This window comes from Mustela lutreola, chromosome 7 (genome assembly GCF_030435805.1).
Source record: "Mustela lutreola isolate mMusLut2 chromosome 7, mMusLut2.pri, whole genome shotgun sequence".
In the NCBI taxonomy this organism is placed as follows: Eukaryota; Metazoa; Chordata; class Mammalia; order Carnivora; family Mustelidae; genus Mustela; species Mustela lutreola.
In genome coordinates, this window is record NC_081296.1 from 56979107 (window position 1) to 57006930 (window position 27824).

The 27824-nt window shown below is 44.7% G+C and overlaps 2 protein-coding genes across 6 annotated transcripts; both read right to left on the reverse strand.

The window, feature by feature from the left end:
* Positions 1-887: 887 nt before the first annotated feature.
* Positions 888-5965, reverse strand: LOC131836014 (zinc transporter ZIP2-like). Of its 2 annotated transcripts, none has more exons than XM_059181005.1 (4): positions 4274-5965; positions 3961-4091; positions 3693-3743; positions 888-3148 (listed from the first exon to the last, which is right to left on the reverse strand). In XM_059181005.1, exons 1-4 carry the CDS (start codon positions 4386-4388, stop codon positions 2519-2521), a joined length of 927 nt encoding a protein of 308 aa, XP_059036988.1. In that variant the 5' UTR covers positions 4389-5965; the 3' UTR covers positions 888-2518. The 2 variants fall into 2 exon arrangements, with proteins under 2 accessions (XP_059036988.1, XP_059036989.1); XM_059181006.1 differs by having other exon boundaries at positions 3010-3148; positions 3693-3738.
* Positions 5966-6090: 125 nt separating this feature from the next.
* LOC131836011 (methyltransferase-like protein 17, mitochondrial) lies at positions 6091-12665 on the reverse strand. Of its 4 annotated transcripts, none has more exons than XR_009355461.1 (14): positions 12509-12665; positions 12236-12389; positions 12019-12153; positions 11022-11103; positions 10466-10547; positions 10069-10142; positions 9527-9621; positions 8953-9023; positions 8649-8756; positions 8072-8140; positions 7150-7200; positions 6807-6899; positions 6387-6596; positions 6091-6312 (listed from the first exon to the last, which is right to left on the reverse strand). XR_009355461.1 is itself a non-coding variant. In XM_059180991.1 (14 exons), exons 1-14 carry the CDS (start codon positions 12587-12589, stop codon positions 6198-6200), a joined length of 1398 nt encoding a protein of 465 aa, XP_059036974.1. In that variant the 5' UTR covers positions 12590-12664; the 3' UTR covers positions 6091-6197. The 4 variants fall into 4 exon arrangements, 3 of the variants coding, with proteins under 3 accessions (XP_059036974.1, XP_059036976.1, XP_059036975.1); XM_059180991.1 differs by having other exon boundaries at positions 6387-6574; positions 12509-12664; XM_059180993.1 differs by having other exon boundaries at positions 6387-6574; positions 12019-12179; positions 12509-12648.
* Between the last annotated feature and the right edge of the window lie 15159 nt (positions 12666-27824).

A 27824-nucleotide genomic window follows, 5' to 3' on the forward strand; every position in this document is an offset into this window, starting at 1 on the left:
TTGCGGAGGTGGGGAAACCCCAGCTCTTGCCCAGCACCTTCGCCCTCTCGGGCGGGTCCCGCTGTCGCCGCCGCCAGAGCCGGCAGGGGGCGCTGGGCGCCCTTGCCGCGCGCCAGGGGACCATAACGTGACCTCCTGGTTCTTCTGTAGAGGTGGCTTGCCAAAGACTCTTTGAAATTCTGAGGAACACTGCGCGAAACTAAGCCAATAGGCTTCCGATAAAGAGCGCCTACTGTGTACCACGAGCTCTCCATCCTGTCGGTGGTCAGATGTGCGGAAGGCGAGGGTGTGTGCTTACGACTGCGGGGCTGCTGCAGGGTGACAGGTGGGGGTGTCTGGGTCAACTCAAGGTTTCATCGCGGTGGTCCTTTTAAGTTTTCTTCCTAACGTCATTGTCTGGACTTTCTATTTACCAGGATCTTCCTTACCGACCGAGAAGGGGCTGCAATGAGGTAGATTTTTGACTTTTTCCTTTATAGCTATGTATGCATCGCACATGCAAATGGTAAGCGTAATTGCAATACTGAGAAACAAATCTGGTAAAAAGGATGTTTTCCTTTGGTCGTTGTTTGTTAGGCCCCAATTTCTTTTCCAGACGCAGTTCAGTTTTTTGTGTCCCTTCACCGTCTTTATCTATTACATAGATTTAAGTATTAAATATTATTAATATATTTGATGGAATATGATTCAACCGTCAGAAACATATCTTGGCATTTGCAACAACTAGGTGGAACTGGAGGCGTTATGCTAAGTGACAGAAGTCATTCAGAGAAAGACAATTATCGTATGATCTCACTGATCTGTGGAATTTAAGGCACAAAGCAGAGGATCATAGAGGAAGAGAGAAAAAAAACTAGAGGAAACCAGAGAGATGAACAAATATAGTATTACAAAAAAATAGAAATAAAAGTTTATTGACAGGGCACATGGGTGGCTCAGTGGGTTAAGCGTGTGCCTTCAGCTCAGGTCATGATTCTTGCATCCTGGGATTGGAGCCCCTGGTCTTGAGTGGTCAGGCTCCCTGCTCAGTGGGGATGTCTGCTTCTTTCTTGACCTCTACCCCTCCCCCTTGCTCACATGCTCTCTTTCTTTCAAATAAATAAAGAAAACATTCAAAAAAGTTAATTAACATGTATACATGTGCATGTGTTCCCTCATTTTCCTTCACCGATAATAACAATTATATGCAATGTAGTACACTGTTTTCTCTTTCCCACTAAGAATATATTTTGGACTTATTTCATGTCAGTAGCAAAGGTGTACTTGCACAGTATTCTGTTGGTGTACTTTGCATAGTATTCTGTTGTAAGGATATGCATCATATTTTAACCAGTTCCATGTTCAGGACATTATGTTTGTTTCCCAACTTTTACCACTTAAGAGGAATATACTGGAGTATCAGAAGGGGCAAAGTGGGGAGAGTGACTGTGCTCATGGGGTGCACCTTCTCTCCCCTCCTTCTCCACGAAGTCTGAGATACTCCTCCATTTCATGGGTCAGGGCACTGGACAACAGCAGATAATAAGCTTTGTGTTCGTCCTTCATAGTTTTTAAGAGAAGCAACACATTGTAGGGGTTCCTCACACTGAAAGATGGCCTAGTGGGGAGGGGCTGGAGGCAGAGCAGCAGGTAGAGCAGGCAGCAGGAAAGCCAGTAAGTTGTGGCAAAGCCCGGTAATCACCCTAGGCATTTATCTGGCGCCTTTCTCCCTCTCCAAACACACTGCTTCTTAATCCCTCAGCACAAGGCAGCTGGATGGAGACAGAGGCTTAAAGAAGAGCCACAGCATCCTTGAGGCTACGCAGGGCTCAGTGTGAAAAATAGGAACCAGAGGGAAGGAGGCTCTATTTAGCCTGATCTCAAGAGTCTGCTGGACACACTGTAGTTGGCCAATAATAGGTATTGGGAGTGGAGTGGGTGTGGTTAGCATAGGAAAAAATCTAGATCCCGTGGTTTCTGTTTTTACACCTCTTCTCTCTAAATGTTGGGAACTCTAGCTCAGTTTCTCAACACCTGTGGGCAAGGCAGGAGTAGGTTGCTGGAATTTCAGCAATGCTCCCATGTATGGAGGCATGGCCTGCAACTGGCAGAATGGCTAGGGGCCTGGATTCCAGGAGAAAATACAATATCCAACAGTCAGCCTTTCCATTCCCCACTCCATCACTTCCTGTACCAGGCAGCTCCTAGGCTACCTGGAGAAATGAAGTATAGCATGACTGAAGGGGAAGGGTAAAATGGAACATTTTATTATACACAGTAGCAAAAATGGGACAAGAGTTAAATCTAGAGTGATGGTCTTCATATCAATTCTCCAATTTAGAGGCACTCAACCTAAACGTCCTCTTCTCAGTCCTGGCGAAATGGATTCTCATGTAGGAGAAAGCTGTGGTCCAGTTCATGAGGGCGATGCCTAATGAATGCCACTTAGTCTCAGTGGAGGGCCAAACCCATTGGGGAAGTATCTCCCAAGGGTAGGAAGGCCATCCTAGATAGGCCCATCAGAAAAATCTAGAATCTCTCAGGCCCACAAGGCAATAAAGGCCATGAAGGCAAAACCAGCGGCTACGCAGCCCCATTTGGCCAGAGGGGCCTCAGGGCCAGCTAGCTCCCGGGGCAGAATTTCCAGGAAGGTGACATACAGAAAGGTGCCGGCTGCCACACCTTGTAATGCAGCCTGGGATAAGCCCTGCCCTGCTTTAGAGTCCCCTTGGGTCACAGCCAGCCCCAGGACTAGGCCCATGGGGGACATGAGAGCTAATGACAGTATGGACAACATGGCCCATCGTGACCTAGTACCTATCCGCACCAGCCGCAGTCCAACCCCAAATACTACGAGCACTTTGTGAGCCAGGACAGCAAGACAGAGCTGAATGGTGGTTGCTACTGTTGGCTGCAGCCCCACGGCTAGCCCTTCAAACACTGAGTGAAAGGAGAGTGAGAGCAAGAGGACGAGGGCCCGAAGGGGGCCCTTTGAGGGTGAGGGTGGGGGTCCGTGGCTGTGGAGTTCAAGGACATGAGTCCCACCCAACTCCTCCTGCACTGTCGTTCCTCCAGCAGCCCCAGGACAGCATTGCAGTGCCAGCGACTCCAGAAAGAAGACAAAGAAGAAGCCCAGGGAGATGATGAGCTCTCCGAAGGGATACTCCATCTAGGAACAGAAAGAGGGTCTGTGAGGTAGGAAGGGAAGAGAAGCAAGGACACTGGGTGGCCATGGGAGTGGGAGACTAAAGAGAATGGGAAGTGTGGGACTATGCCTAGTTAGTAAGAATTGGCCAACTCTTTGCCCTGCTGGCTCTCCCTCTGGTCTGTGGCCTTATTCCCATCTGCTTCAGATGCTTCCAGATTGATGCAGCATATTGGGCATAAAGAAGGGCAGGGGAATGAAGCCAAGAGCAGGTATGGACAGCAACAAGAAGAATCCCTGAGGGACTAAGGGACACCAGCGTAATAGGGTTAGTAATATGGGAAAAGAATGTGAGGCATGTCAAAGGGATGGAGAAAGAATGAAATAGTAAAGCAGAGCTTTTTCTGGGGTTCCACAAACCCAAATGGATTGAGTGGGCTCCTCCTCTCCTCTGAGCTGTCTTGAGCTGAGGAGCAGAGGGGATCCCTGGTTTCCTCACATACTCCCCTCAAAAGGGTCCGGGAGGTTCTCCTCCCCCACTAGGGAGGGACTGGTGGGAGATACTTACCTGAGCTGAATCAGCATCATCAGAAGCATTTCCCTCCCTTTCTGTCCTGTTCTAGGGAGAGAAAAGCAGAAATCAGGTGGGGAGCAGCTCAGCTTCCTGTCCTGTCCCTTCAGCTCTGTCACTTTCCCTAAAGTCCAATGTGACTGGTGTTCACCATGCCAGAAAGAGTCCTCTTGCTTTTCCTTCCACCCTTGTCCTCAGCTCTGTCATCTTCCCCCCTCATTATTCTGGCCTCACAGCCCTGCTGCTTACCATTTCTGCTGCTCACCTGCATCTTAAACTTCTGGATCTCTGAGTCAATTCCCTCCAGGGCTTCAGCAGTCATGTGCATGAGCCCTGCTCCCAGGAAAACACCAGCAGAGGTGCAGCCCAGGAGGCTGAGGACCCGGCGGTGACGACCTAAGAAAACGAGGAGTTACAATCCAGTTGGCAATGAGATAGAAAAGGTGACAAAAGAGCAAGCATGTGGCACCCAATCTCCCCAGCTTGGGGATGGTGAGAGCCTCGGAGCAAGGCATCAGGATAGGTGAAAGGGCCATAGTCAGGCTGAGGTTATGGGGCCGGCAGCGGCAGGGCTGTACCTGTGGCGGCATCAATCTGGAACCACTTGAAGCAGATGGGAATAAGGCCACAGACCAGGGTGAGAATCAGCAGGGCAAAGAAGCAGCCAATTTTCACTCCTAGTTGTGGTTCCATCCTTGGGGTACAGGATAAGCAGATGCTTCAGAATAGCAAATGGGAGTTATGATCTCTGAGCAGGAGTGTGGAAGTAGGCGATCAAAGCTGGAGTATCTCCTCTCCCGAGCTCCAGGAGGGCGATGGGATCCTCCTGTTCTGTGTTGCCTCTGCTTGCGCAGCCTTGCATAGCTGACTGGGGCCCTGCCCCAGATTCCCGCCCTCCCCTTACCAGGAGGCCCCTCCCCTGGCTCACGCCTTCCAGAACTGGGAAACCAGAAACTCCAGACTCCCTGCCAGGCACAGCCTGTGCTGTGTGTCTTCTCCTCTTCACGGCCATGACTAATCCAAATGCTATGGACAGTCTTCTTTCATGCTGGTCTAATCCACAATGGGAGTCTATGGTAGGTCCTTCCTAGCTGTTTTGTACTGGGGACACCTGGTCCTGCCTTATTTAAGACATTTGATCTAAGACTCCCAAACCTTCTCCACCCCACCCTATGTCTCATAGGTTGTTATGCTGATATCTGAACCCTACCTTTTCAGAGGGGATTTGGGTAGGAGGTGGGGTTGAGAGATGGTGTCGCCACCCACCACTCTGTGAAAACTAGTAGATGAGGGGCCTCCCCTCTCCTGTAACCCTAGAGAAATAGCTCCAGGCATGGCAATTTCTAGTGGGGAGTTGAGATTTCTAGTATTACAATATTGATTTTGTTCCAACTTTTGACTGTGCCCGTTTCTGGATACATACATATCTTCCACAGCTTATGATGGGATGATGTTCCAATGAGCCCAGCCTAAATCGGGAACCTCCTAGGTTGAAATGCATTTAATATACATAAGCTACCAATCCTAGCTTCAACTAGCTTTAAATGTGCTCAGAACACTTACATTAGCCCACAGTTGGGCAAAATAATTTAATCAAAGTCTTATTTTGTAATAAAGTGTTGATATCTCATGTAATTTACCACATACCGTCCTGGAAGTGAAAACCAGAATGGTTAGAAGTGTGCCAGCCGTTTACCATCGTGATGGAGCGGTTGCCTGGGAGTTGCGGCTGCCCAGCATCACAAGGGACTATCATACCACAGACTGCTGACCTGAGAGAAGAGCCAAACTCAAAATTCAAAGTCTGGCTTCTACTGAATGTGCCTCACTTTCACATCATCTTGAAGTTGAAAATTTGAAAATCAAGCCACTTTAAGTCAGAACCATGTGTACTGAGGGAGAGGGCCTGAGAATTTTAAGACAAAGAAAGGTTCTCTAGCTCTGAAATAGCAAGGCCTAGCGAAAATCCGAGAAATGAACCAAGCAAATGGAAGGATCCTGCCTAGAGCTACAGGGCCATGTGGAGATGGAAAATTCAGTCTTGATGGGATCGGCTCTTGAGGAAAATGTATCAGGCAAACTCTGGGGGAGTTGATGAACTCTGAGAAAGACAGAAGTAAGGGACGGAGGAAAACACAGAGGCTAGGCAGCCCAGCTTCCCTATTTAGGTAGCCCACCAAACAACTGTGACACGTGCTGAGCCAGCGCTCAGAGACTGGGGGCGGCTTTCCCTACTGCCCCGGATTACTTCCTTGGGAAGACCTGGTAGAAGCAGTATCTCAAAAGCTTGCAACCTGTGTGAGAAGATAAGGCACTGAATATCTTGAGAATTCTCTCTGTTACAGGACTGAACATGACAACCGACCTCCGTATCTTTTAGGAATCACAAGATCCATTTCTACTCTTTGAAAACTTTTTATTATTATTAAAGCCTCAAGCAAACATACATAGGGCTGCCAGCACTCCCACCCTGGATACCAGGGAGCTTCAGCCTTGGCAGGCCTAAGTAAGAAAATCCTTGTCGTCAGCAGGGGACAGAGGAAGCTCCGACTCTGAAGGTGTGATCACAGGTAAAAGATCTCCCCAGGAGCTGACTCGAGCACAACGATACAAATCCCTACGGAAAAGAGAGGTCAATGTGGGCTCTAGCTTCTTGCCACCTCCCCCTAATTTTGGTCACACTCTTTATACCTGCCATGCTGGCGGGCTGTGATCACAGCATGCTGCATATGTCCATCTGGACAGCACAGGTGACAATGCACATGGCGTGGCCGTTTAAGGACAGGCTGAGTGATACGGGGCCAGCGATTAGCCTCCTCTGGAGACCCCCGGGCAAGAATTACCATTGAGAACTTTTCCTCTTTTTGCTTCTTCTTGTTCTAAGATAAGGATACAGAGAGACTATTTGGAGAAAAAAGAGATGGGAAAAAAAATTGTGATCCCCCTCCCCCATCCCTGCAGCCATTTTCAGATTCTATAAGCCATGTACACCCAGGCCTGCAAACCTCCAGGCTCTTCTCTGACTTCTCCAACTCCTCCCACCTCTGACTCCTTATCATCCTGTTCCCCCAGGCTACTTTCTCCCTGCCCTAACATTCCCAGGAAACATACCCAGCTGAAGGGGATGCAGTGGTAAGCTTGAGAAAAGCTACAGGCCAGGGGCTTAGAGGCTGTCAACTGGGGACAGGGAAGTTCATGTGGACACTGGGAACACACAAGACAAAAAAACCCCAGAGAATCATACAACTGAAAAACAAAGAGTGACAGAGTTAAGAAGGGCTAGGGCAATGGGAACATAGGAGCTGGAAGCAGGGAGAGCCAAGGCAACAACTAAGAAAGATACTGAATAGGGACACAAAATAGTAGACGGTGGCTTAGCTTTACCCTCTCACTTTTCCTGGCCACAGCTGAGTTTACATCTTTGCAGGCTGGGAAAGGCAGAAGTAATACTCACTGGGGCAAAGACAAAGCCAGGTCGAGGGTCCAAAGGTGACTTCTCTTTTCCCTAAAATAAAAAAAAAATTAAGCTGGGTCTGAGGGGTCTAGTCTCATAACTCAATCTCTCTACTCAGTAAACTGAGGACTCCTTTAACATTCAATTCTAATAATTATTAACTAGGCTCCTTGAGTTAAGCTGGCTGGTTCTCTAATACTCCAAACAAAGAACCTTCTCTTTATAGTAGGAGAAAAGCAGGAACTTGGCACATAGTATGGTGCTTTCCCTTGTCAGCAACCTCTACTCTCAAAAAAATCCCACTCCAGGACAATTAAATTTATGATTATACACTGGCTCATACTGTCCCCAAAAGATAAGGTTCTTCGCTTAGTAATGCCCTGGATCAAGGGTTGGAGCACTTACTCTTTTTTAAAGGCCTAGAGAGTAGGCAAAATCTGTTTTTGTCCCAACTATTCAACTCTGCTGTTTATAGTATGAAAGCAGCCATAGACAGGACACCTGAGTGGCTCAGTTGATTGAGCATCTGCTTTCATCTCAGGTCATGATCCCAGGGTTCTGGAATCGAGTTCCACACCATGCTCCTTGCTCAGCAGGGAGCTTGCTTCTCCCTCTGCCTGCAGCTCCCTCTGCTTTTGTTCTCTCTCTGACAAACAAAAATCTTAAAAAAAAAAAAAAAAAGGCAGCCATAGACAAGAGACACACCAATAAGCATGGCATATATGAAAATAGGTGGCAGGCCAGATTTGATCCACAGGTCCTGGTTTGCTAATCACTATCCAATCTCATAACAACTTTATATGCCTAATACCCTGAGAGTCACCCTTACCATTGTATGACAGAGTCTCTTCAGTCTTAAGGGAGCAGCAGTGACCACTGACAGATGGTGGGACAGGAGTGAAAGAAGGAGAAAGACTCTTACCTTAAGGACGAGGTCCCTGGCATCCATAAGAAGGCAGTGCCCAGCTTTTGTTCCATTCTCTACCAATACCTGTTCACAAAAAAGGAAAATAAGCATAAGCTTTGAATTACATGAAATCATAAATGCTAGCAGCTCTGTAAGACATTAACAGATACAGCAGAGGGCCCTAAAGGAAAGGGCCATCCCCACATAAGATGGGAATGGAGAGCCTAAAAGAGGGACAAAGGGATCTATGCATGATAAAAATGGTCAAGAATGAACACAAGTTTTGGAACGCCTAGGTGGCTCAGTCGGTGGTTAAGTGTCTGCCTTCAGCTCAGGTCATGATCCCAGGGTCCTGGGATAGAGCCCCACCTCTGGCTCTCTGCTCAGTGGGAAGCCTGCTTCTCCCTCTGCCTACCTATCACCCTGCTTGTGTTCTCTCTCTTTGACAAATAAACATATAAAATATTTAAAAACAAGACAAAAACACACACTTAAAAAAAAAGAATGGTGCAAGTTTCGATGGAGAGAAGGAAATGCATGAAACCCATGACACTGCCTTAAAACTTGAAGGGAAAAAGGAATTTCAGCTCACCAGAAAATGACTTGTCTTGCGCCATAGGGTTTGGACTAGTTCAGTGCGGTCAGCCTTGCTGGGAAGCTCACTTAAGGAGAAGGCTGATACCACCACATCGAATTGTACCTGATAATCAAGGAAAAAAAACGTGAGAGATGTGACATCCCCACTCCTGACCCTCCTTCCAAGAACCTAACAAAGTTCTATCCCCTTATATTTCTTCTGTTTTATCTTCTAACACTCAAGGCTGGGTTGCAAAGCTGAAGCCACGGTTTTCCATCTGCCAAATTCCACATTTAACACTCTAAACATTGACACTTGCCTTGGGTGATACAGGTAGAAACTGTCTGAAGAAGACACCTGGAACATAAGGCTCCCCAGATTCTGAACCACCTGTGGAGTAAAGCAGAGGCACAGCAACTTTGAGTGTACAGGTATAAACTGAAGTGATCTCTCGATAAGAAATAGGGTCCCAAGGCTAAAGAAAACCACAAGGCACCCGGGTGGCTCAGGTGCTTAAGCGCCCATCTTTGACTCAGGTCAAAGCTCTGTGCCCTGCAACAGGCTCCGTGGTAGGGCTCCCTGCTTGGTGGGGAGTCAGTTTCTCCCTCTGCCCCTACCCTGGCTCATATTCTCTCTCTCAAATAAATAAAATCTTAAAAACAAAAACAAAAACAAAGGGCAGGGAAACACTGGGTTGCCTGTCCTGTTTATCTTACCACCCCCCCACAGTCCAGCAAAGACCTCTACAACCCTCTGCTTGACCACAACACCTGAAAGAAATTAGACTCCTCTTTAACTTTCAGCCTTCCTCTACTCCCCAATAAAACAACTTTTTCATTCTCTGCTTAACTCCTTCAACTTTGAAGAAACCCTTCCTTATCTTCCGTCCTCACCTTTCAGTAACTTTTCTGCCAAAACCAACATAGCAGCTGAGCTGTCCACACACAAATATTCACGTAGGCTCTGGCCCCAAGCACTATGAGCAGCCCTAAGATGGCAAAATATAAATCACCATTTCCAATGACAAAGAGTCATCCCTACTAGAGATCCCTCTGTCCACAACCCCAACCCTGGGAAACAGAATATGATCTTAAAATGGTTGGAAAAACTAACAGTGCCATTTTCTTACTTCATTTACTACTCCTTAAAAAAGGTCAGGCTCAAAAAAACTACTTATAGGTAAAAAAAAATCTTGGTGCTATGCCCAAAACTAAATTCCTTTCCTTTTTTATCTTTCTAAACATGGGTCTTTTTTCACTTGAAGTTTCTTTAAGTTCTGGCCCTAATCCATATACTTTCTTATGCCTTACCAATCTGAGCGAAGAAACATTCTAGTTCCCAAATTTCCTATTCTCCCTCTGGTTCCCTAGTCTCTTGGAGTGTTATACACATGGCTCTATAGAGCTAGAATTGACAGAGACAGTAAGATACTTACCAAGTGACAGAACCAGTACCCGAGCCAAAATCCATTAAGGTTTGAGGCTGGAACTCTGGAACTCGAGCCTGGATCTGAAGAAATATGTAACACTCTACAGTAGGGGAAGCAGACCCTTATTTAGGGCCACTATGAATTAGGGGACCATGACAGAGCAGATGAGATGTGAATGTTTTTTGAGATATAATGTAAATACTTTATAGACTGGGAATTTCCTAAAACAATGATTTTAAACATTCCTTGGGTCATGAAACCCTTTCAGAGGATAAAGAGAGTCTCTCAAAAAAAAAAAAAAAAAAAAAAAAAGACATGCAATTTCCCAAGAACCATACCCCAGGAGACTACTTTATGGATAAGGGAACTGACGGTAACGGGTTGGAAGCTGAGGGGCTTTCACCTCATGGAATGCCCTGGAGACTGCTGCAAAGCCACCATCCAGTCTTGCTGCCATATATACCAGGCTCAGGCTCTCATTGTAGCTGCCAGAAAAACCAGAGAGTCACACCTACCAGGAAATAACCTCCATCCCATAGTTAACCTTCTATATTTTTAGGAATGAAATCTTTGGAAAGGGCTCCTCCAGCTCAGTACTTTCACTCCTTAAAAGAGAGAAGTCCTGGGGCACCTGAGTGGCTCAGTGGGTTAAAGTCTCTGCCCTTGGCTCAGGTCATGATCCCAGGGTCCTGGGATCTAGCCCCACATCGGGCTCTCTGCTCAGTGGGGAGCCTGCTTCCCCCCACCCCCCCGCCCTGCCACCTGCCTCTCTGCCTACTTGGGATCTCTGTCTGTCAGATAAATAAATAAAATCTTAAAAAAAAAAAAATAGAGAAGTCCTGAGTTTTCAAACCAGGTAGGCTTTTCAAACAGGAATTGTGTAATAGCACTTCCCCAGTCTCCTCCTAGAGACAAGATTTTTTTTTTTTTTTTTTTTGCAGCCCTTCTAGCCCCCTTACCTCAGTTCTTGCCAATGGTATGTAGTTTTGCGCAGGGCTCGCAGCACAGCTTCACGAAGTTTCTCCTCCACTTGACCTAAGTCTGTGGTGAGAACATGAACTGAGTGAGGACCTAGGAAGACCAGGGCTCAGATCCAATATCTGAATGTGCTGCTTGTCCATTCCTCTGCAATTTCCATCCTTCCCCTTAAGCAAAATCTCAAAGCTTAAGAAAATGCCAAATCTAGAGAAAAATTTTGGGAAAGAATAACAGCAACCACCACCATTACCACCAGAATGCATGAGACAGTATTTTGCCTCTACCAGCAGTTTAGTCAACAAGATCAAAACCATCCCACAGGCTTTGCTCTCTTTTAAAGGGAAGTGTCTCAAAGATTTAAAAGGATAGGATAAGGACAATATTTTGTGGATTTCCTCAGGTCCCCCTAAACTTTAGTACGTGACATCTCCAATGTTCCTAGAGGGAAGAAAGGGGTTTGAAAAATCTCATCTCAGGATTGTGTTCAGCTCAGTATTATTTTATCTACTGAGTACCTATGAACCAGGTAACGCAGGGAACACAAGATGAATAAAAGGCAGGTCTGTAGTATTAAGGAGCTCACACTCATGAAAGTAACTTGATGAGTTAGACTCATTCTCCTATCCCTGAAGAGCGTTTCAGTACTGGACAGGGAGCCATACAGGGATTTTATTTCACTTTAATAAAAACTTAAACCGTCCTAATCCAATGGATTTGCAGGATAAAACCCCGAAGACCTAGACTTTGACAGGATACTGAAGTACCTTGCTGACCTTTACAAAAATCCCAAGAGCAATCTCGGAAACTATTCTGTTTTAGCAAGGCATCACTGTAACAAGCAGCCGCAGCCAGAAAATCAAACAGGAAACCGCAGTATCTGTTTGTCACAGATTCTCAAACAGATCTGTAAAATTATTCCTTGCTCTTAATTTCCCACCGGTATTTTAATTGGGCCTACTCTTTATTCTTAGGCCCCACCTGGGTTTTCCAGGAATTTCTTCTCAAGATGGACAGCCCGTCTTTGCAACTCCTGGGGCTCTACAGGTAAACGCCGGCTCCACAGATAATTGGTCAGTGCTTGCACCTGCTTCTCCACATTGGGCATCGAGCTCTCTATGGGCCAAAGATGAAACGCATCACTTAATGCAGACACAGTGTTTTGCTTCTCGGGTTTCCGCTTCCCACCGGTACTCACCGAGCAGCAGGAACTGCGCAGCGGCAGCCAGTGCTGGCGGCACCTTGATGCATGGCAGCTGCAAGATGCCGGGGTGCCGGCGATGGGGCGTCTTTCCCAGAAAATCGGAATTGTTATCGACCTGCGATATGCCCGGAAGGACGGCAGCGAGCATCTGCAGGCCGGGAAAGAAAAGCTGATTGCAGGGCAGAGGGAAGGCTCTGGCCTTCGCTAAGGAAGAGGCTATTCCTGAGATCCAGAGTTTCTCCGAGAGCAGGGAAAGCAGACACTCACGCGAGACTGGGGAGCTTCTCCACTGCCGAGGCGCCACCTGCTACATGACAGCAGATGCCTCAGTCCCCTCACGGTCGCCATGGCACCGGAGGCGAGCAGGAAACGGAAATGATGAGACCCGTGACGCACACGGAGCAGTGTCAGCCAATGAGAAGAGCGAGTGCTTATAGTAGCCAATAAACAACCGATATGTAAATCACCTCGGAGGGTAACGGTACCGTGGGTGGGGTCAGGCTTTGGGTTCCTGTGTAAACAGTCCCCCGCGAAGTGGCCTCAGGGTTGTGCGGGGTTTGGTCTAGATGTTCCAAGGTTGAGGGGCGGGGTGGGGACGGGCCCTTTTCTGGACTCTCTAGAGAAGCGCCATAGACAGGAAAAGACTATTTCCGGATGTATTACTTACCTGTGTTCCTTGCTTCTCTCTCTCTCTGGAGAACCTCTGAAGTCTTGGGATTTTTTTGTCCTGGTGTGTGAGAATGAAAGACCTGCGGATCCCCTTACCCAAGAATTCAACATTGCCACAGGATGCAAACAGCAAGACGTTCTTTATTGTTTCGCAGGCGCCTGCGGGTGGTCAGCTCCTGCTAGCTGAGCACACCAGGCTGGGGTAGTGCAGGATTTTTATGGACAAACAAGTTTCGGGAGGGGCTGAGCTGATGATTGATAGTTTGAACAGGCATACTTGGGTCCCCTGATCCATACGTGGTGGATCAGGGGACCCACGTGCGAAAGCAGACAAAGCAATCTTACAGAAGCAGAACTGGCGGGTTAGCCCACGCATGCGAATGAAAGCACTATCAGGATATTGAAGGCCTGGTTACTATCAAGCCAAGGCCATTTTCCATCTAATTAGGCACTAACATAAAGACAATTGGGAGTCTCCTGGTGAAATGTTACATTCCTGCTATCAAACGTAAGGTAACTTCTTTGTTATAAATCTCAAGGACATTTGCAAACCAAGGGAGACTCCTACCCTGCAGGACTGTGATTTCTGCAAGTTAACTATTTATAATGCTACACATATGGAGGGGAGCGGGTGAAGGGGGGGTGCAAGTCGCCAGCTTTTGCTTTGTCCTCAGCCAGCCTCTTGCTCCTTAGAGTTGAGGGTTTAAGCAATTTTTCATTTCTTAGCAGAGCATTAGAAGCATTATTATACAGAAGCCAGAAACAGCTGGGTTAAACACAGATTTTTACTATTTGTTATCCTGTTATGCTGCTTGCTGACTCCCTTATCTATGGTCAGCTGGCCACAGTTTCTTAGTTAGCATAAGCTGGTTATAAAAAGAATGTTAAAACTTATAGGCTATAGTATAGTTCTGACCTGGGGTCCTTCAAGAACAGGAGAATACAGTAATGGAAAGATAAGAAAAACCCAAATTTAGGCAACTCAAGATAACAAATTAATAGTTAATAGATACAATTTTCTTGTTTGTTTTGACATATTATTCTCCATATTAAACTGTCCTCTTGGGGATGCCTGGGTGGCTCAGAGTGTTAAGCCTCTGACCAGCTCAGGTCATGATCTCAGGGTGCTGGCATTGAGCCCCGGGGTCGGACTCTCTGCTCAGCAGGAAGCCTGCTTCCTCCTCTCTTTCTCTCCGCTTGTCTCTCTGCCTACTTGTGATCTCTGTCTCTGTCAAATAAATAAATAAAAATCTTAAAAAAAAATAAACTGCTACATGTCAGCAGATGCCTGACATGTATTTATCTAAGATCTAAGATGTCTCTTAGATAAGTAGCTAAGAGAACATACACAATACAGTGGGCAAGGGCACTGTAATATTAGCACATTTAGTCCCTGCTATCTGTGAGATACATTCTGTTAACACCATTTGGCAGTTGAAAAAAGTGGGTATTCAAATGGTTAAATATCACACCCAAGATCACAAACCTTGTTAGATGACAATTAGATTTAAACTTGGGCAGTTTAGGGGCCCCTGAGTGGCTAGGTTGGTTGAGGCAGGGACTTCTGATTCAGCTCAAGTCGTCATTGGAGCGTTGTGAGATTGAGTTTCCTGCTTAGCGGGAAATCTGCTTGAGATTCTCTCCTTCCCTCTGCCTCTCCCCCCACCCCTGCTCACGTGCTATATAGATAGATAGATAGATAAATAAATCTTTTTGAAAATAAAAAGAGTAAACAGGCAGTTTTAAGTCTGAGCTTCACCTTTAAACATATACTCTACCGGATATTGATGGCCCTTGGAATGTAACTTAGCAAGCTAACTGGGAACAATATGCTACATGTCCTGAAGTGTTAAATTAACATGTAGCATTAAAATGAACTCACTGGGCTGTGTGCCCTCTTGATTCTGTTAGCAAACATATTGGTCAACTATGGAATATGTTAACTTTTTGCTATCTGCTGTCTGGATGGGTGAAAGTATTGTTTTTGCTGCAACTGCAAGAGTCCAAATATAATAATTATGGGGTAAAATATGGGGAACTATATCCATCAGAGAGTTAAGTGTCTGATTTGCATTTAGGTTAGTAAGCTTTGATTCTAATAAAGGAGGCTTTGGCTTTATAATCTGAGTGCTCTGGAAGGAGTCTTGTGAGGGGGGAAAGGAAGAGAAAACCGGAGGAGGCAGGAAGAACTTTTAGAGTGGGAATCAAGTTTGAGCTCTGTGAAAGAGGGCGGGAAGTAAAACAGCTTGGATCTGCACAATTTTAAGAGTTTCAGCCAGGCCAGTGGAGAATCTTTGAGCCCAATGTTAGAGGCATCCTACATTGGGCAGAGACAGGGTTGACTTAGTATCCCTGCTGCACTGACTTTTTGAGGACAGCCCATGGGAAGTGTAGCAGATTCAGTGTGGCAATTGGAGCCATCGTCAATTATGATCCCCATGGCAGGAGATCTGAGGAGTGCATTTTCATAGCTGCCTAGAGCCACACAGATCTACTTTTCCAGACGGGTTCAAGGGACAATTCCTTCAACCTTCACATGGGCCTCTGTTCCTAAAGAGAAACTTAGAAGAAGGAGGTTAATACAGCAAATTATAGCCACGATCACTGCAATTGATCTTAGGGCTGCAACCGGCCCGCATCCACTCCCTCCTTTACTATGAATTCTAATTTCCCCTCACTCTCCACTACATGTCCTCAGGTCTTAGTGGCTTGCCTGGTATTATGACCCAAACCTTCATTCCTGAGGGGTCCAAACCCTTGACAGTCATATCTTTCTCTGGCTGAGATTGCTGAACGCACATATTCACAGTTACAATGGAACATGGAAATTCTAGGAAGCACCAAAATAGATTGCTTGGGTTCTACACGAAATCCTGTCTGGCCTCATTGTGTAAAAGCAGTCCTATATCCTTCCTCTTGCTAATAAGGACTGTTTAACCCTGACAGTCTATTAACTCCATTTTTTATAAAGATTTTATTTATTTATTTTACAGAGAGAGGGCACAAACAGGGGGAGCATCAAGGGGAGGGAGAAGCATGTCCCCTGCTGAGCAGGAAGCCCCATGCAGGGCTGGATCTCAGGACGCTGAGATCATGATCTGAGCTGAAGGCAGACACCTAACCAACTGAGCCACTCAGGTGCCCCTTTACTTTTTTTTTAAGATTTTTTTTTAGAGATTAAGGGTGCATCTGCTCTGGGGACCTGGGACTTTGGCCCTGAAGAGCCCGGAGTTACAGAGAAGAAAGTACAAAATTTCCCAGTTGGTCAGTGGGTGTGGTAAGTGGAGTCACTTCTGTTTCTGCTCTTTGGTTGCTGGAACCGTGTATTTTTCCTATTTGGGACACCGTATCATTTAGAGCTCTCTTGTTCAATAAGCACACTGGATCCTGAAGAATGGTACCCATGCCTCTGAGCTGTTGCTTTAGCTGTGCATTTAGAAAGCCATTCTTTCCCCTCCTCTGCCCTCCCTCCTTTTTCTTCCTCTGTCTCACACTCTCTTTCTCTTGCCCTCTTTCTTTCTCTCCCTTCTGTCCCCCTCCACCTCTCTCCCTTGGAGCTGGAGTGTGCTGTGTCTTTTCTTTTGTTCTGAAGTAAACACCAATCATCTCTTCTCACTAGTCCTCTACTGTCTTCCAGAGGTAAGTGATATTACTGAAGTATCTTCAGCAGCAATTAGGGGAGTTGCTCTGAGCTGTGATTAAATAGAATGTCATAGTTTAGCTAATTCTTGGTTATACCTCTCTGTGACTATGATTTTACTTATCAGTCTAGCAGAGCCGTCTGATGATGTCCTGCACTATCTTTTCATTTTTGATGTTTGTCTTTTCTCTTTCCCAGATTTGATAAATGATTTGCCCTCACTTGATCTACTGATCCAGGATACAAAAGAGGTCCCAAGCCGTAGTCTTGATGACAAATGTGCAGTGTCCCTGGTTATGATGGGCTCTTAGTGAAGGTAATTAACTGCTGCAACAGAAAGATTTTCTTTTCTTAGTTCAAATATATCCTTCTGAGCTAGTTTGGGAAATACCCATTCCTCATTTCTAAGGCACATGGATCCTGATGTTACTGGTTATCACTTGGATAAATAGGCAACATCCTCTTTCAAGCCTGTCTTCACAGATTTACAGCTCAGTATTTGACATATACTTCATAAGTATCATGAGCAAAGTATGTGGGGAGAGGATTTGGAAAATGCAGGCATATGTCTATTTTCTTCACCACTGTATACACGGAACTTAGCATAGTGCTTGCCACATCAAGGGCACTCAAAAATGTCACTTAAATAAATATTGATGATCTAAAAGTGTATCTCTGTTCTCTTTACATAAGAATAAAATATGAGTAAAAAGGATCAAATACCCTTTGTTTCTTGGTGTCCATAAGGTAGTTTTTATTTTTTCAGTGGAATTTCACAGGCTACTGTTATCTGTATTCCTCTATGGTGGTCCTCTTTTTCTATTTAAGAACTTTCAGAATGCTTTCTCTTCTGTTGTGTTTTAGAAAATTTTCAGAAGGCACTGTTTTTGTATTAGTCCTGCTTATGATGGGACTCTAAGATCTCTATTTCTACAATTAGCTCCCCACCTTCTGCCAAAGAATGTTTCTTCTATTTTTGATTATTGATGCTGTGTCTTGTGTTTTATGTTCATTTTTGGAATCTCAGTATATTTAGGTTGATTGAGAATCAACTGAGATGCATTATCCTCCCAACCACCTTCCCGTAATTAAGGGGAGAATGTCATTATCAATGAGTTACCAAATTCATTCTAATGTTAGATGAATAGGTTCCTGTCATTTGTCTGAGCTTTGTAAACTATACTTGGTGCAGTGTAGAAATGGGGAGGTAATAAAGATACTAATAAAGATACCAATATTCCAAAATAGGAATTCAGGTTAATAGGTCCTGTTAATAATTTTGGGAACCAAGTTATATATTCAGCAAGTAGACAATGTGCATTTCAACTGGCTGGACTTCTTAGTTGTTGAATGCAATTCAACATGACCCTGGTTGGGTGCCTGGGTGGCTCAGGCAGTTAAGAATTTGCCTTTAGCTCAAGTCATGCCTGGGATCAAGCCCCGTATTGGGTTCCCTACTCAGTGGGGAGCTTGCTTCTCCCTCTCCCTTTGTTCCTCTCCCACCCCACCCCCTGTGCCCTCTCACTGTCTCTCAAATAAATAAATAAATAAATAAATCTTAAAAAAAATTACCCAGGTCTCAGGGTGATGGTTGTCCAAGAGAGGTGGATGAGGCTAGGTATTCTCTTAGAGTGTCAGAGACCCATTAGATTGGCAAAGTTGAGAATAGGTTGCTATATATTTCTCTTATGCTTTTCAAGGATTCAGAAGGCCAAGAACTACAAGAAGATATATGTGTTTTATTTTGAATAGTAACTCAAGATTACATGCAAAACTCTTAGGTTCAGGATTTCAAAATGCAGGCAATACTGAGAGAAAATATTTATGACATATGCCCACACATTTGATTAATACAACATTTACATTTATACCTGTCAGTGAGCTAAGCAGGGAGCAAGTGAATGAATGGGGTAGGACAATAGAGAGACATACCAACTTAACAGGAACAATCAGTGTTTCAGTGCCAGGCTGCTTTTGTTGCCAGCCACCTGCAAGGATTTCTTCCTCATTTTTGCCAAAGGAGGCTGGAGTCACCTCAAAGACTGGGGGTCATGGTCTGCAAAAAACCTGATGTAAGTTCTCCCATTAGAAGTGTGAAAAAGTGTAAAAAAGAAAAGAAAACAAAAAAGAGAGAAGGGAAAGAGACTAGTGCTTAATGTTCTGTGTTCAGTGATAGTGTGGCTGCACAGGCGTTTACACTAGAACTCTTAGCAGGGACTGGGGGTTACTGCACCAAGGGGTCTGGCCCTAGACTCTCATCCATTCTTCCATAGCCTTCCTCTCAAAAACAACATGTACACATTACTCATTTCAGATATAAACATGTTTTCTTTAAGAAATTTCTCAAGGGTATCCTGGCTGGCTCAGCAGGATAACATGGAACTTTTAATCTTGGGGTTGTGGGTTTGAGCCCCCTGTTGGGTGTAGAGATTACTAAAAAAGTAAAATAAAATAATTTCTCTTAAAAAAGACAAGTTTTAAAACAAGTTTACATAAACGTGGAGGTCGAACTCATGACCCCAAGATCAAGTCACATGCTCCACTGAATGAGCCAGCCAGGCACCCCTGTGGTGTAGGAAACAAAGGCAGGAGAAAAAATATTAAATTTCCTTACTTCTTACAGCCCACTGACAAGTCCTTGAAACAGGCAGAGTGACATTCCTCTAGGGACACAACCGCCTTGCTGTTGATACTTTGCTAAGGGCAATCGGCAATCTTAACCCAAACCCCAGGATCATTTAAGTCTAATTTAGCCTATAACAATTCCTTTGGGAACTTCCTTTATCTCTATCCCCCAAGATACATGTTGTCAATCATCCCCCAAGCATATATCCACTGATACACATCTGAAGGATCTCATGACTAAGGTTTTATTGGACAGTAATAAACGACCTTTCCCCAACAATAGCTAGCCCCCTTTACGTCCTGGAAACCTTGCTTCCAAAATGCCTTAGAGACTTTCGCTATTCCTGACCCCCTCCCAGCTTGAAAGTATATAATGGGCCACAGCTCATGACCCCAGGGCAGCTCTTTTTGCCCACAGGTCCTGTCCCCATTCTTTAATAAAACCACCTTTTTTGCACCCAAGACTTCTTTCTTGGCCATTGGCTTTGAACCCTAATGTCTTCCCCACATCACCCTTTTTATGAGATTTCTTAAGAACAATGGAATTTTATAATTTACAAGGTGAGGTAAAAGCCATCTGTCAAAACAAGCTCATTTCAGTGGGGAATGGGGCATCTTTTAAAAATACTTAAACAATTCACATGATTTACCATATGTGTCCAATATTAGTTGACTGATGTCCTTCTGCTTCATTTCTGTGTATCTTAGAACTATACACAGTCTTTTCTTCTTACTCACTTTCCATTGTTGAAGAAAAAAAAATTCAACTGAGTAAAATAGAAGATCTTATTGAGACAGGGACACTGAAGGGACCCCATAAAAACTGTTTTCCCCCCTCCTTTTCCTATCTTACAAATGCTTTAGTGTATGTCCTCCTTATGAGGGACAAGGAGTTAATTTCTTTGGAGCCTTCCAGCACAATAGAAAACATCTAGGGAGCGATGGGGCTAGAGTAACTGGGCAAGGCCACATGTGTGTCTTCCAGACCACTGGTGCTGGAAATCTGGATGCCAAGACCCCCTGGCTTCAGGGAATAAGTAATTTAATAGTTTCAATCTATTCAATGAATGCCATCTTTTAACAGTCAATATGAAATTTCCTGATCAGCACTAGTGCTGTAATATACATGATAAAAACCCTGTTGTTCCCCCTACCCCAACATGTCCTCCTGGTTTGATACAATCCTCTCTTTTCCTTAACTTCTTGTCCTACCCTCTATCTTACGGAAACCCTTCATTTTGACAATTCCTAGGAGCTCCCCTCTACTTACTAGATGGGTTGCTTTCTGATTCATGCACTGATTAATAAAGTTACTTAGATATTCAGATTTACTCCATGGAGTTTTCTGTCTTATAATAGCATTCTAAACTGAAACAAAGAACAAGAACTTCCAGGAGAACAGGTCCCCACCCTGGTGATCACACACACTTGAAACAGCTCCAGGGGAAAGGCCACCAGCACTGAGGCAAAACTTCAGACCGGGTTATCAGCTGTCAGGCTGCTCTCCCGTGTGGACAGAATAACCGAATAACTCAGCAATAAGAGAAAGGATAAGTAAGTGCTGGAAATCTAGGATGGAAAACAATGCTGCCACTATAAAATACACCCCCTGAGAAAGCTTATGGGGAGGGGAAAGCATTCTATTGTTATTGGAAAGGGAGGGGAAAAAAAGAAGCAGAACATAAAATACTATGTTTCCTATCACACATTTTAGTTTTAAATATAACCAGAAAAAATGTTGGTTGGAAATTTGTGAATATGTTTATCTTTGGCTGGCAAATTACAGCTGATCTGTTTTTGTTTTTCTTTAAGATTTGTGATTTTTCCAAATTTCCCAACATTTACGTATTGAATATGTATTCCTTCTCTAATAAGAAAAAAAATGGAGATGTTATTTATAATGTTGGCTTCTTAAATCAGGCATTCTGAGGTCCTTTCCAGGCTCATCAAATCCTCTTCTTGCTGCAGTGGGGAGCACACACTCACCTAGACTTTTGGATTCCTCCTCCAGGTGGGTGATACTGATAGAGGAATGTTTGGAATCCCAGGGTTGCTCAGAGAATTCTTGACTGATTTTTATGAGTTTCTTTCTCCCTGAGAACACTTCAAGAAAAATGCTTCACCTTCTGGATAATTGCAGTTTTCTCTCTGTTGTTTTTCTGAAGGCTGACTGATAATACATACCATCCAGGGAACTGTACAGAACGTTTTTCTCCAAGATGAACCATAATTGACTTCTGTCTTTATCTCCTGTCATTCTTTCTTATGAAGGCAAAGTTTGGCATCAGGAAGAACATATGAACTTAGGTTGAGGACAGATAGGATATCATCAAAAGCTCTGCTGATTTTAAAAAAATTGAATATATTTGACATATAACATTGTGTAAGTTTAAGATGTACAATGTGCTACCTTGATGTATTTATATGTTGTAATATGATTGCCTTTGTAGCTATATTTAGCACCTTTATCAGATTACCTAATTATCCATTCCTTTTAGTCTTTGGGATAATTACATTTTAGTTTCTTAGTAAGTTGGATAATGTAGTATAGTATTTTGTTATCTATATTCATTATACTTTGAGTTAGATCTCGACGACTTATTTACTACTCATTGTAAGTTTATACTCTTAAACTACATCAGTCTTATCCCCTCACCCTCTGTCCCCTGGTGTTACAGGATTTTTTTCTCAGCGCCGGAGGTTCTCGGTCATGCCGTTTCAAAGAATAAAGAGGTAGGCCAGACAGAGTGGTGGGCAGCAGAGCCAGGTTTGTTGAAGGATAGCTAAGTGATAGCACTAAGCTCCTGAGGAGGGAGGGGACCTGAGAGAGATGCCACCAGAGTTTCTAAGTCTCGAGACTTTTGTGAACTGGTTGGCAGCTGTTTTAATCTGATTGACCTTCCCTGAGCCTGTCCTCCCTTCAGGTTTTTGTCTCATGGGAAAGGGTGGCGGCCTCCTTCCAGGGGGGGGTGTAAAATCCTTTTAAGAGTGGTTCCCCCAGAGGTGTGGGCCTTTACCCCTGTCTGCCTGCTTTCCAACTCTCCTTCATCACTGGTAACCACCATTTCACTCTTTTTTTTTTCTTTTTAATTTGACTCTTTTAGATTCCACTTGTAAGTGATATCATCTAATATTTGTCTTTTTCTGTCTGACTTATCTCGCTTAGCATAATGTGCTCAAGGTCCATCCCTGTTGTTGCAAATGTCAGGATATCTTTCTTCCTCATGGCTCAATAATCCACTGTGTGGATATATTTTTTTAACACATTCGCCCGAATATGGGCATTTAGGCTACCTTTATATCCTAACGCCCTGATATTTTTAAGCTGAGGCAAAACATGAGGAAAAGGTAAAGAACTCCAAAGAGCATCAGTCCTGACCAGCAAGAGGTGCTGTTGTGAGGGGCACTTGGCTGGTTCAGTCCATAGATGCTGAGACTTTTGTTCTCAGGGTTACAAATTCAAGCCCCATATTGTGTGTGAAGCCTAGTTAAGAAAACAAAAACAGAGGTGTTGTTATGCATTATGGAAGGGAAGGCAGGTCTTCTCAGCACATTGCCTACACAGAAAACACTATTAGCAAGGTAATCTTCAGAACTGGGAGGAGTTGATATTTACATGTTCCCACATGAATGTGTGTGTGTATCTGCTGGGAGCTGATGTGTGAAGTGGGTGGTGACTGTGTGTCTCTCTCCTATAGTTGTGTCAGCACAAGAAACCCAAGAGTTAGGAAGAGGGAGAGATGCTCTCTGTGGGGAGCAAGGCAGAGGGGGTTTGCTGTCCCTGATTGACCTCTTTACTGTGCTAATCCCAGGCAGTCCTGGCTAGCCCATGGGGGTGCAGCGCCCTCCTGTGGTTCTCATGGTTCTTCCTAACTTTCTCCAGGTCCTGCTTCCCTTCCTTCCTAAGTTACTCCTGACTCTGGCTTCCAGTTGCCATGGCCCAGCCACCTTAGCTCTTGCTCCTGTCCATGGTTCTCATGCCCATTTGCATTCCATCCTTCTCAGGGCAGACTCACTTGAAGTCACATTCATCTGCTCCCTTATAGCCCTCTCAGACTCCTGGCTGGGGATTCAGAGCTTTGGAAAATGCTCTGATTGGTCCTTTTAAAATTTGATCCTGATTTTTAAAAAACTTATTTATGTATTTGAAAGAGAGAGACAGAGGGAAAGCATGAGCAGGGGGAAGGGATAGAGGGAGAGGGAGAAGGGGAGAGGGAGAAGCAGACTCCCCACCGAGCAGGGAGCCCTACCCCAGGACCCTGATATCATGACCCAAGCCAAAGACAGATGCTTAACCAACTGAGCCACCCAGGCGCCCTGACCCTGAGGTTCTAAGGAGCCATTCTCTAGCTTTATTCCCGCTCTTGCAACGATATGGTTCAAACTGAACCTGGTTCCTGCTGGGGTTGGTAAGTTGTTGGGAGAGGAAAGCAAGTGCTCGTGAAGGAGAGAAAGCACTGATGGCTGAAGGCAGAGGTGGCTGAAGGTGAATGTAAGGGCTCCCGGGATGGGAGGAGGCAAAAAGTGCTTGAAATCTCCCACCCTCTGCTCATTTCCCTCTGACGCTGATAGCATAGGTGACCCAGAAACATCTGAAGAGCCCCAGAGTCTGATGTCCTTCTCCTCAAGTCTCCTTTCTGTTGTCCTACAAATCCTCTGTCCCTGACATAGCTAATGTCCGTATAATTGTATCCCTTCCACTTCACCCACCCAAAGTCCTGGGGTGACCACTGCTGTGGATGGCAGCAGAGAGTGGATGGCATGCAGGATGTCTTCTGTTTGAAGGAAGGAAGGCAGACAGATTGGCCTTCTAAAGGCACAGCTAAAAATTCATTTTTTGCCTTTGTTTCAGCAAAATCACTGTTGCCACAGTCTAGGTTTTTACACAGTTTATATTCTTCTTATGACAGCAATGGATATGTCAAAGTAGCTAATTTTTTTGGATCATTGTAAGTTATTAATTTTTAAAAATTAATTTCCATTTGAAGATTTTTTTTTCTGTTAAAAGGTTATGGGAATGTATTATCAGTACTGTTCTTAGAGCAATATTCGGGGAGCTTATGTGGCTCAGTTGTTTAAGCATCAAACTCTTGATTTGGGCTCAGGTCATGATCTCAGGGTCATGAGACTGAGCCCTACATTGGGCTCTGTGGTCAGCATGGAGCCTGCTTAAGATTCTCTCTCCCTGCTTCACTCTCCCTCTCCCCTGTGCCCCTCCCACTGCATGCTTTCTCTCTGTCTCTCTCTTTCTCAAATAAATAAGCCTTCATAAGAAAATAAAACAGGGGCACCTGGGTGACTCAGTGGGTTAAGCCTCTGCCTTTGGCTCAGGTCATGATCTCAGGGTCCTGGGATCAAGCCCCGCATCAGGCTCTCTGCTCAGAGGGGAGCCTGCTTCCCCCTCTCTCTGCCTGCGTCTTTGCCTACTTGTGATCTCTTTCTCTGTCAAATAAATAAATAAAATCGTAAAAAAAGGAAAGAACATAAAACAATATTTAGATTTAGAAATGAGTTGTGAGTTTTACATATGTTCTAACACTGGAATGGGGTTGCATATGTTAAATTAAGATTATCACAGTAAATGTTATGGATTATTTTCATTTTATTATATAAAGTTCTGTAACTTCTATTGCTATTTTTGCCACTTCTTAAAACAATATGTAGATATATAGGGTTTTGTAAAGAATTAGTATGAAATGTTACAATACATATGTACAAATTTAAGGGTAAAGAAATCGAATATTGCCAAACATGCTTCAGCTGTCATGTACAACTGTCAGGGGGGATTGTGCTAATTTGTGAGTACTTTCAAAACTGTGCATTGGAACACGAAGGGAGAGAAGGAAAAAGATGCTTGGCATCGTGATACATCACAATATAAAAATGCACTGCAGTCATGCCATCTGAAAGGAAGAATTTGACAAGTCAGCCTTTTGTTTTACTGACGGGCTTCTGTGGCTCAGATCCTTCCAGTACTTGGAAGCAGGCCTGTCTCCTATCCTGGCAGAGACACAATCTGTAAGCGGTCTCGTCACTCAGGCATAGTTCCCTTAAAAGGAACTTGCTTTTACCTCTTGTAAAACAAGAGCTGTGGAGAATTATTCCCCTTGGATTAGAGCTGTGTCAGGCATGAAAGCAGAGGTTTAGGATTCTTGGTGCCCTGGATTTCAAGTCACAGAGGCACCTCTGTGTTCCTTAATATATTTTTATTTATTTATTTATTGACTTTTTAAAGATTATTTATTTATTTATTTGACAGAGAGATATCACAAGTAGGCAGAGAGGCAGGCAGAGAGAGAGAGAGAGGAGGAAGCAGGCTCCCCTCTGAGCAGAGAGCCCAATGCGGGACTCGATCCCAGGACCTGAGCTGAAGGCAGAGGCTTAACCCACTGAGCTACCCAGGCGCCCCTTAATGTATTTATTATGTTGTATGTTTGTCTTAGTTCCCCGTTGGCCTTGTTTATGTGTGAGGCCCAACTACCCTTGGTCTAGGGTAGTTCTGGCTGTATCTTCAGCACTTTGGCCAAGTCAAGTACATAGCAATAAGTGATTCCTAATAATATCTGATCAAATATTTTTTGAGTTAGGACAACGAGCTCCTGAAAGAGATGTGTTGCTGGCTTTCTGAATGTCCCATAGTTAGTGATTTTTAAGCAAAGAAGAGTTTTATTGTTGTTGTCGTTTTAAGAAGAGTGTCTTTAGGTACAGATAAGAGGGAGAAAGCCTTCAGAGCAGAAGTTTAGAATTGTTGGCCAAAAAGAGATTAGTTTAGAAATGTTCTACGGGGACACCTGAGTGGCTCAGTCTGTTAAGTCTGTGTTTGGCTTAGATTAGGATCCCAGGACTCTGGGATCAAGTCCCATATCAGACTCCTTGCTGAGCAGGGAGTTTGCTTCTCCCTCTCCCCCTACTTGTGCTCTCTTTCTCTGACAAATAAATACGATCTTTAAAAAAAAAAAAAGAAGAAGAAGAAGAAGACGTGTTCTCTAAGCAGAGTACAAAACCAGACATATTCTTGAGTTGGCTTTGTATGGACATTAGGAGAGTAGTTTCTGTTTGAGCCACAAAGGCTGGGCCTGGAGTTCAGGCTGAAAGAACGCTACTGCTTCAGAGATGAAGGGACAAAATGGCTCTGGGCTAAAATGGGCCTGGCAGTACAGAACTTTTAAATAAACTGGAGTAGGCCTCCCTAGTGGGTGAGATGGTGCCAAACCAAGTTGTGTGGCATGAGATAGTATCTATAAATCTTCACTAATTCTATCTAGGGAAGCACTGACTGTGAAAAGTCATTGTTGCTGTGGAAAAATAATATCTGCTCTTTATATAACTGTCAATCAGAGGAAACAGGGAGTTCCCTATCAGGGAGGTGTAAGGCTAGGACAGAGCCTCAGACTACACTTTCTGCAGAAAAGGATTTTGTCGCTCAAATTTGTATCAAAACATTTAGTCAGGTGATCACAAATCTGGCTAAGACATTCTTAGGGTGGACATGTCCTTGAGCTACACTCTATCTGTACCTCTTACCACCTACTTCTGTTTTCCCTTTCCATCTAGAGGTTTAAGGGGAGATATTCTAGAGAACAGACATGGCAAGTTTTAAAGAATGAAATGAAGGGCCATTTTCACAGCTGTGCACTTTTCCAGAAAATTTAGGGACCTGCTGAAATCTATCAGACTATATTTCTTACCTATAGCTCCTCCTAAGAAAAGAATCTGTAATGCAAGTCCATAGATACCTTCATTTGTTAGAGCTTCTAAAGGATAAGTGACATATTTAGTGCCATACCTAGAAGGTGACACAACGCTGCAATGGACAACCAACTGTTACCTCAGCTTCTGAAAACTCAAGATCACCAAGTGCGTGGTCTCCTAGGGATCCTGGTGCCCTGACCTTCCGGTTCTAAGATCTGAGCCCTGGTTGGTTTGCCTCCTGTGGTCCTTCCCCTCCTTCCTTCCCCAGAAGCTACACCCTTCACTGACCCCAGCCTGACAGCTATGCTCTCTCAGGCTCCTCATGTGCAGGAGGTGGGGTGAGGAAACATGGGTGGACAACGGGAGAAGGGCCACTCTGTCTCCTCTGTGGGTGATTGCCCTTCTGGCCAGACAGGCCCTCCTAGGCTGACACTTGCTTTTCTTTCAAGTTTCCTTAGTCCCCCTGCCCCTCGGGGGAATCTTCACTGGGTGCAGAGTGTGAGGGTTGGGAGTGGGGGAAGCATCTGCTGCGGGAAGCCTTGATCCCACCCTAACGTGATGTTCTCTGAGTCTCGAGTCTACTTTGTTCCCGAGCTGCTCTAATAAAACGCCCACAGGCTAGGACTCTGATCCTGGCTGGGAGCTTCTCTGTTCTGTGGCCTCTGCACTCTCTCTCCCGCTCCTGTCCGGATTGGCCCGCCAGGGGGCGCTCTGTAGCCCACTTCCCGGGAGCCAAGAGGGCAACTTTTGGCCCTGCTTTGCTAAAACTGCCGCCAGCTTTATCTCTTAAAAGACTTTTTGAAAAAATGTTCATCATCATTAGCCCTCAGGGAGGTTCAAATTAAAACCACATTGAGATATCACCTTACACCAGTTAGAATGGCCAAAATTAACAAAACAGGAAACAACATGTGTTGGAGAAGATGTAGAGAAAGGGGAACCCTCTTACACTGTTGG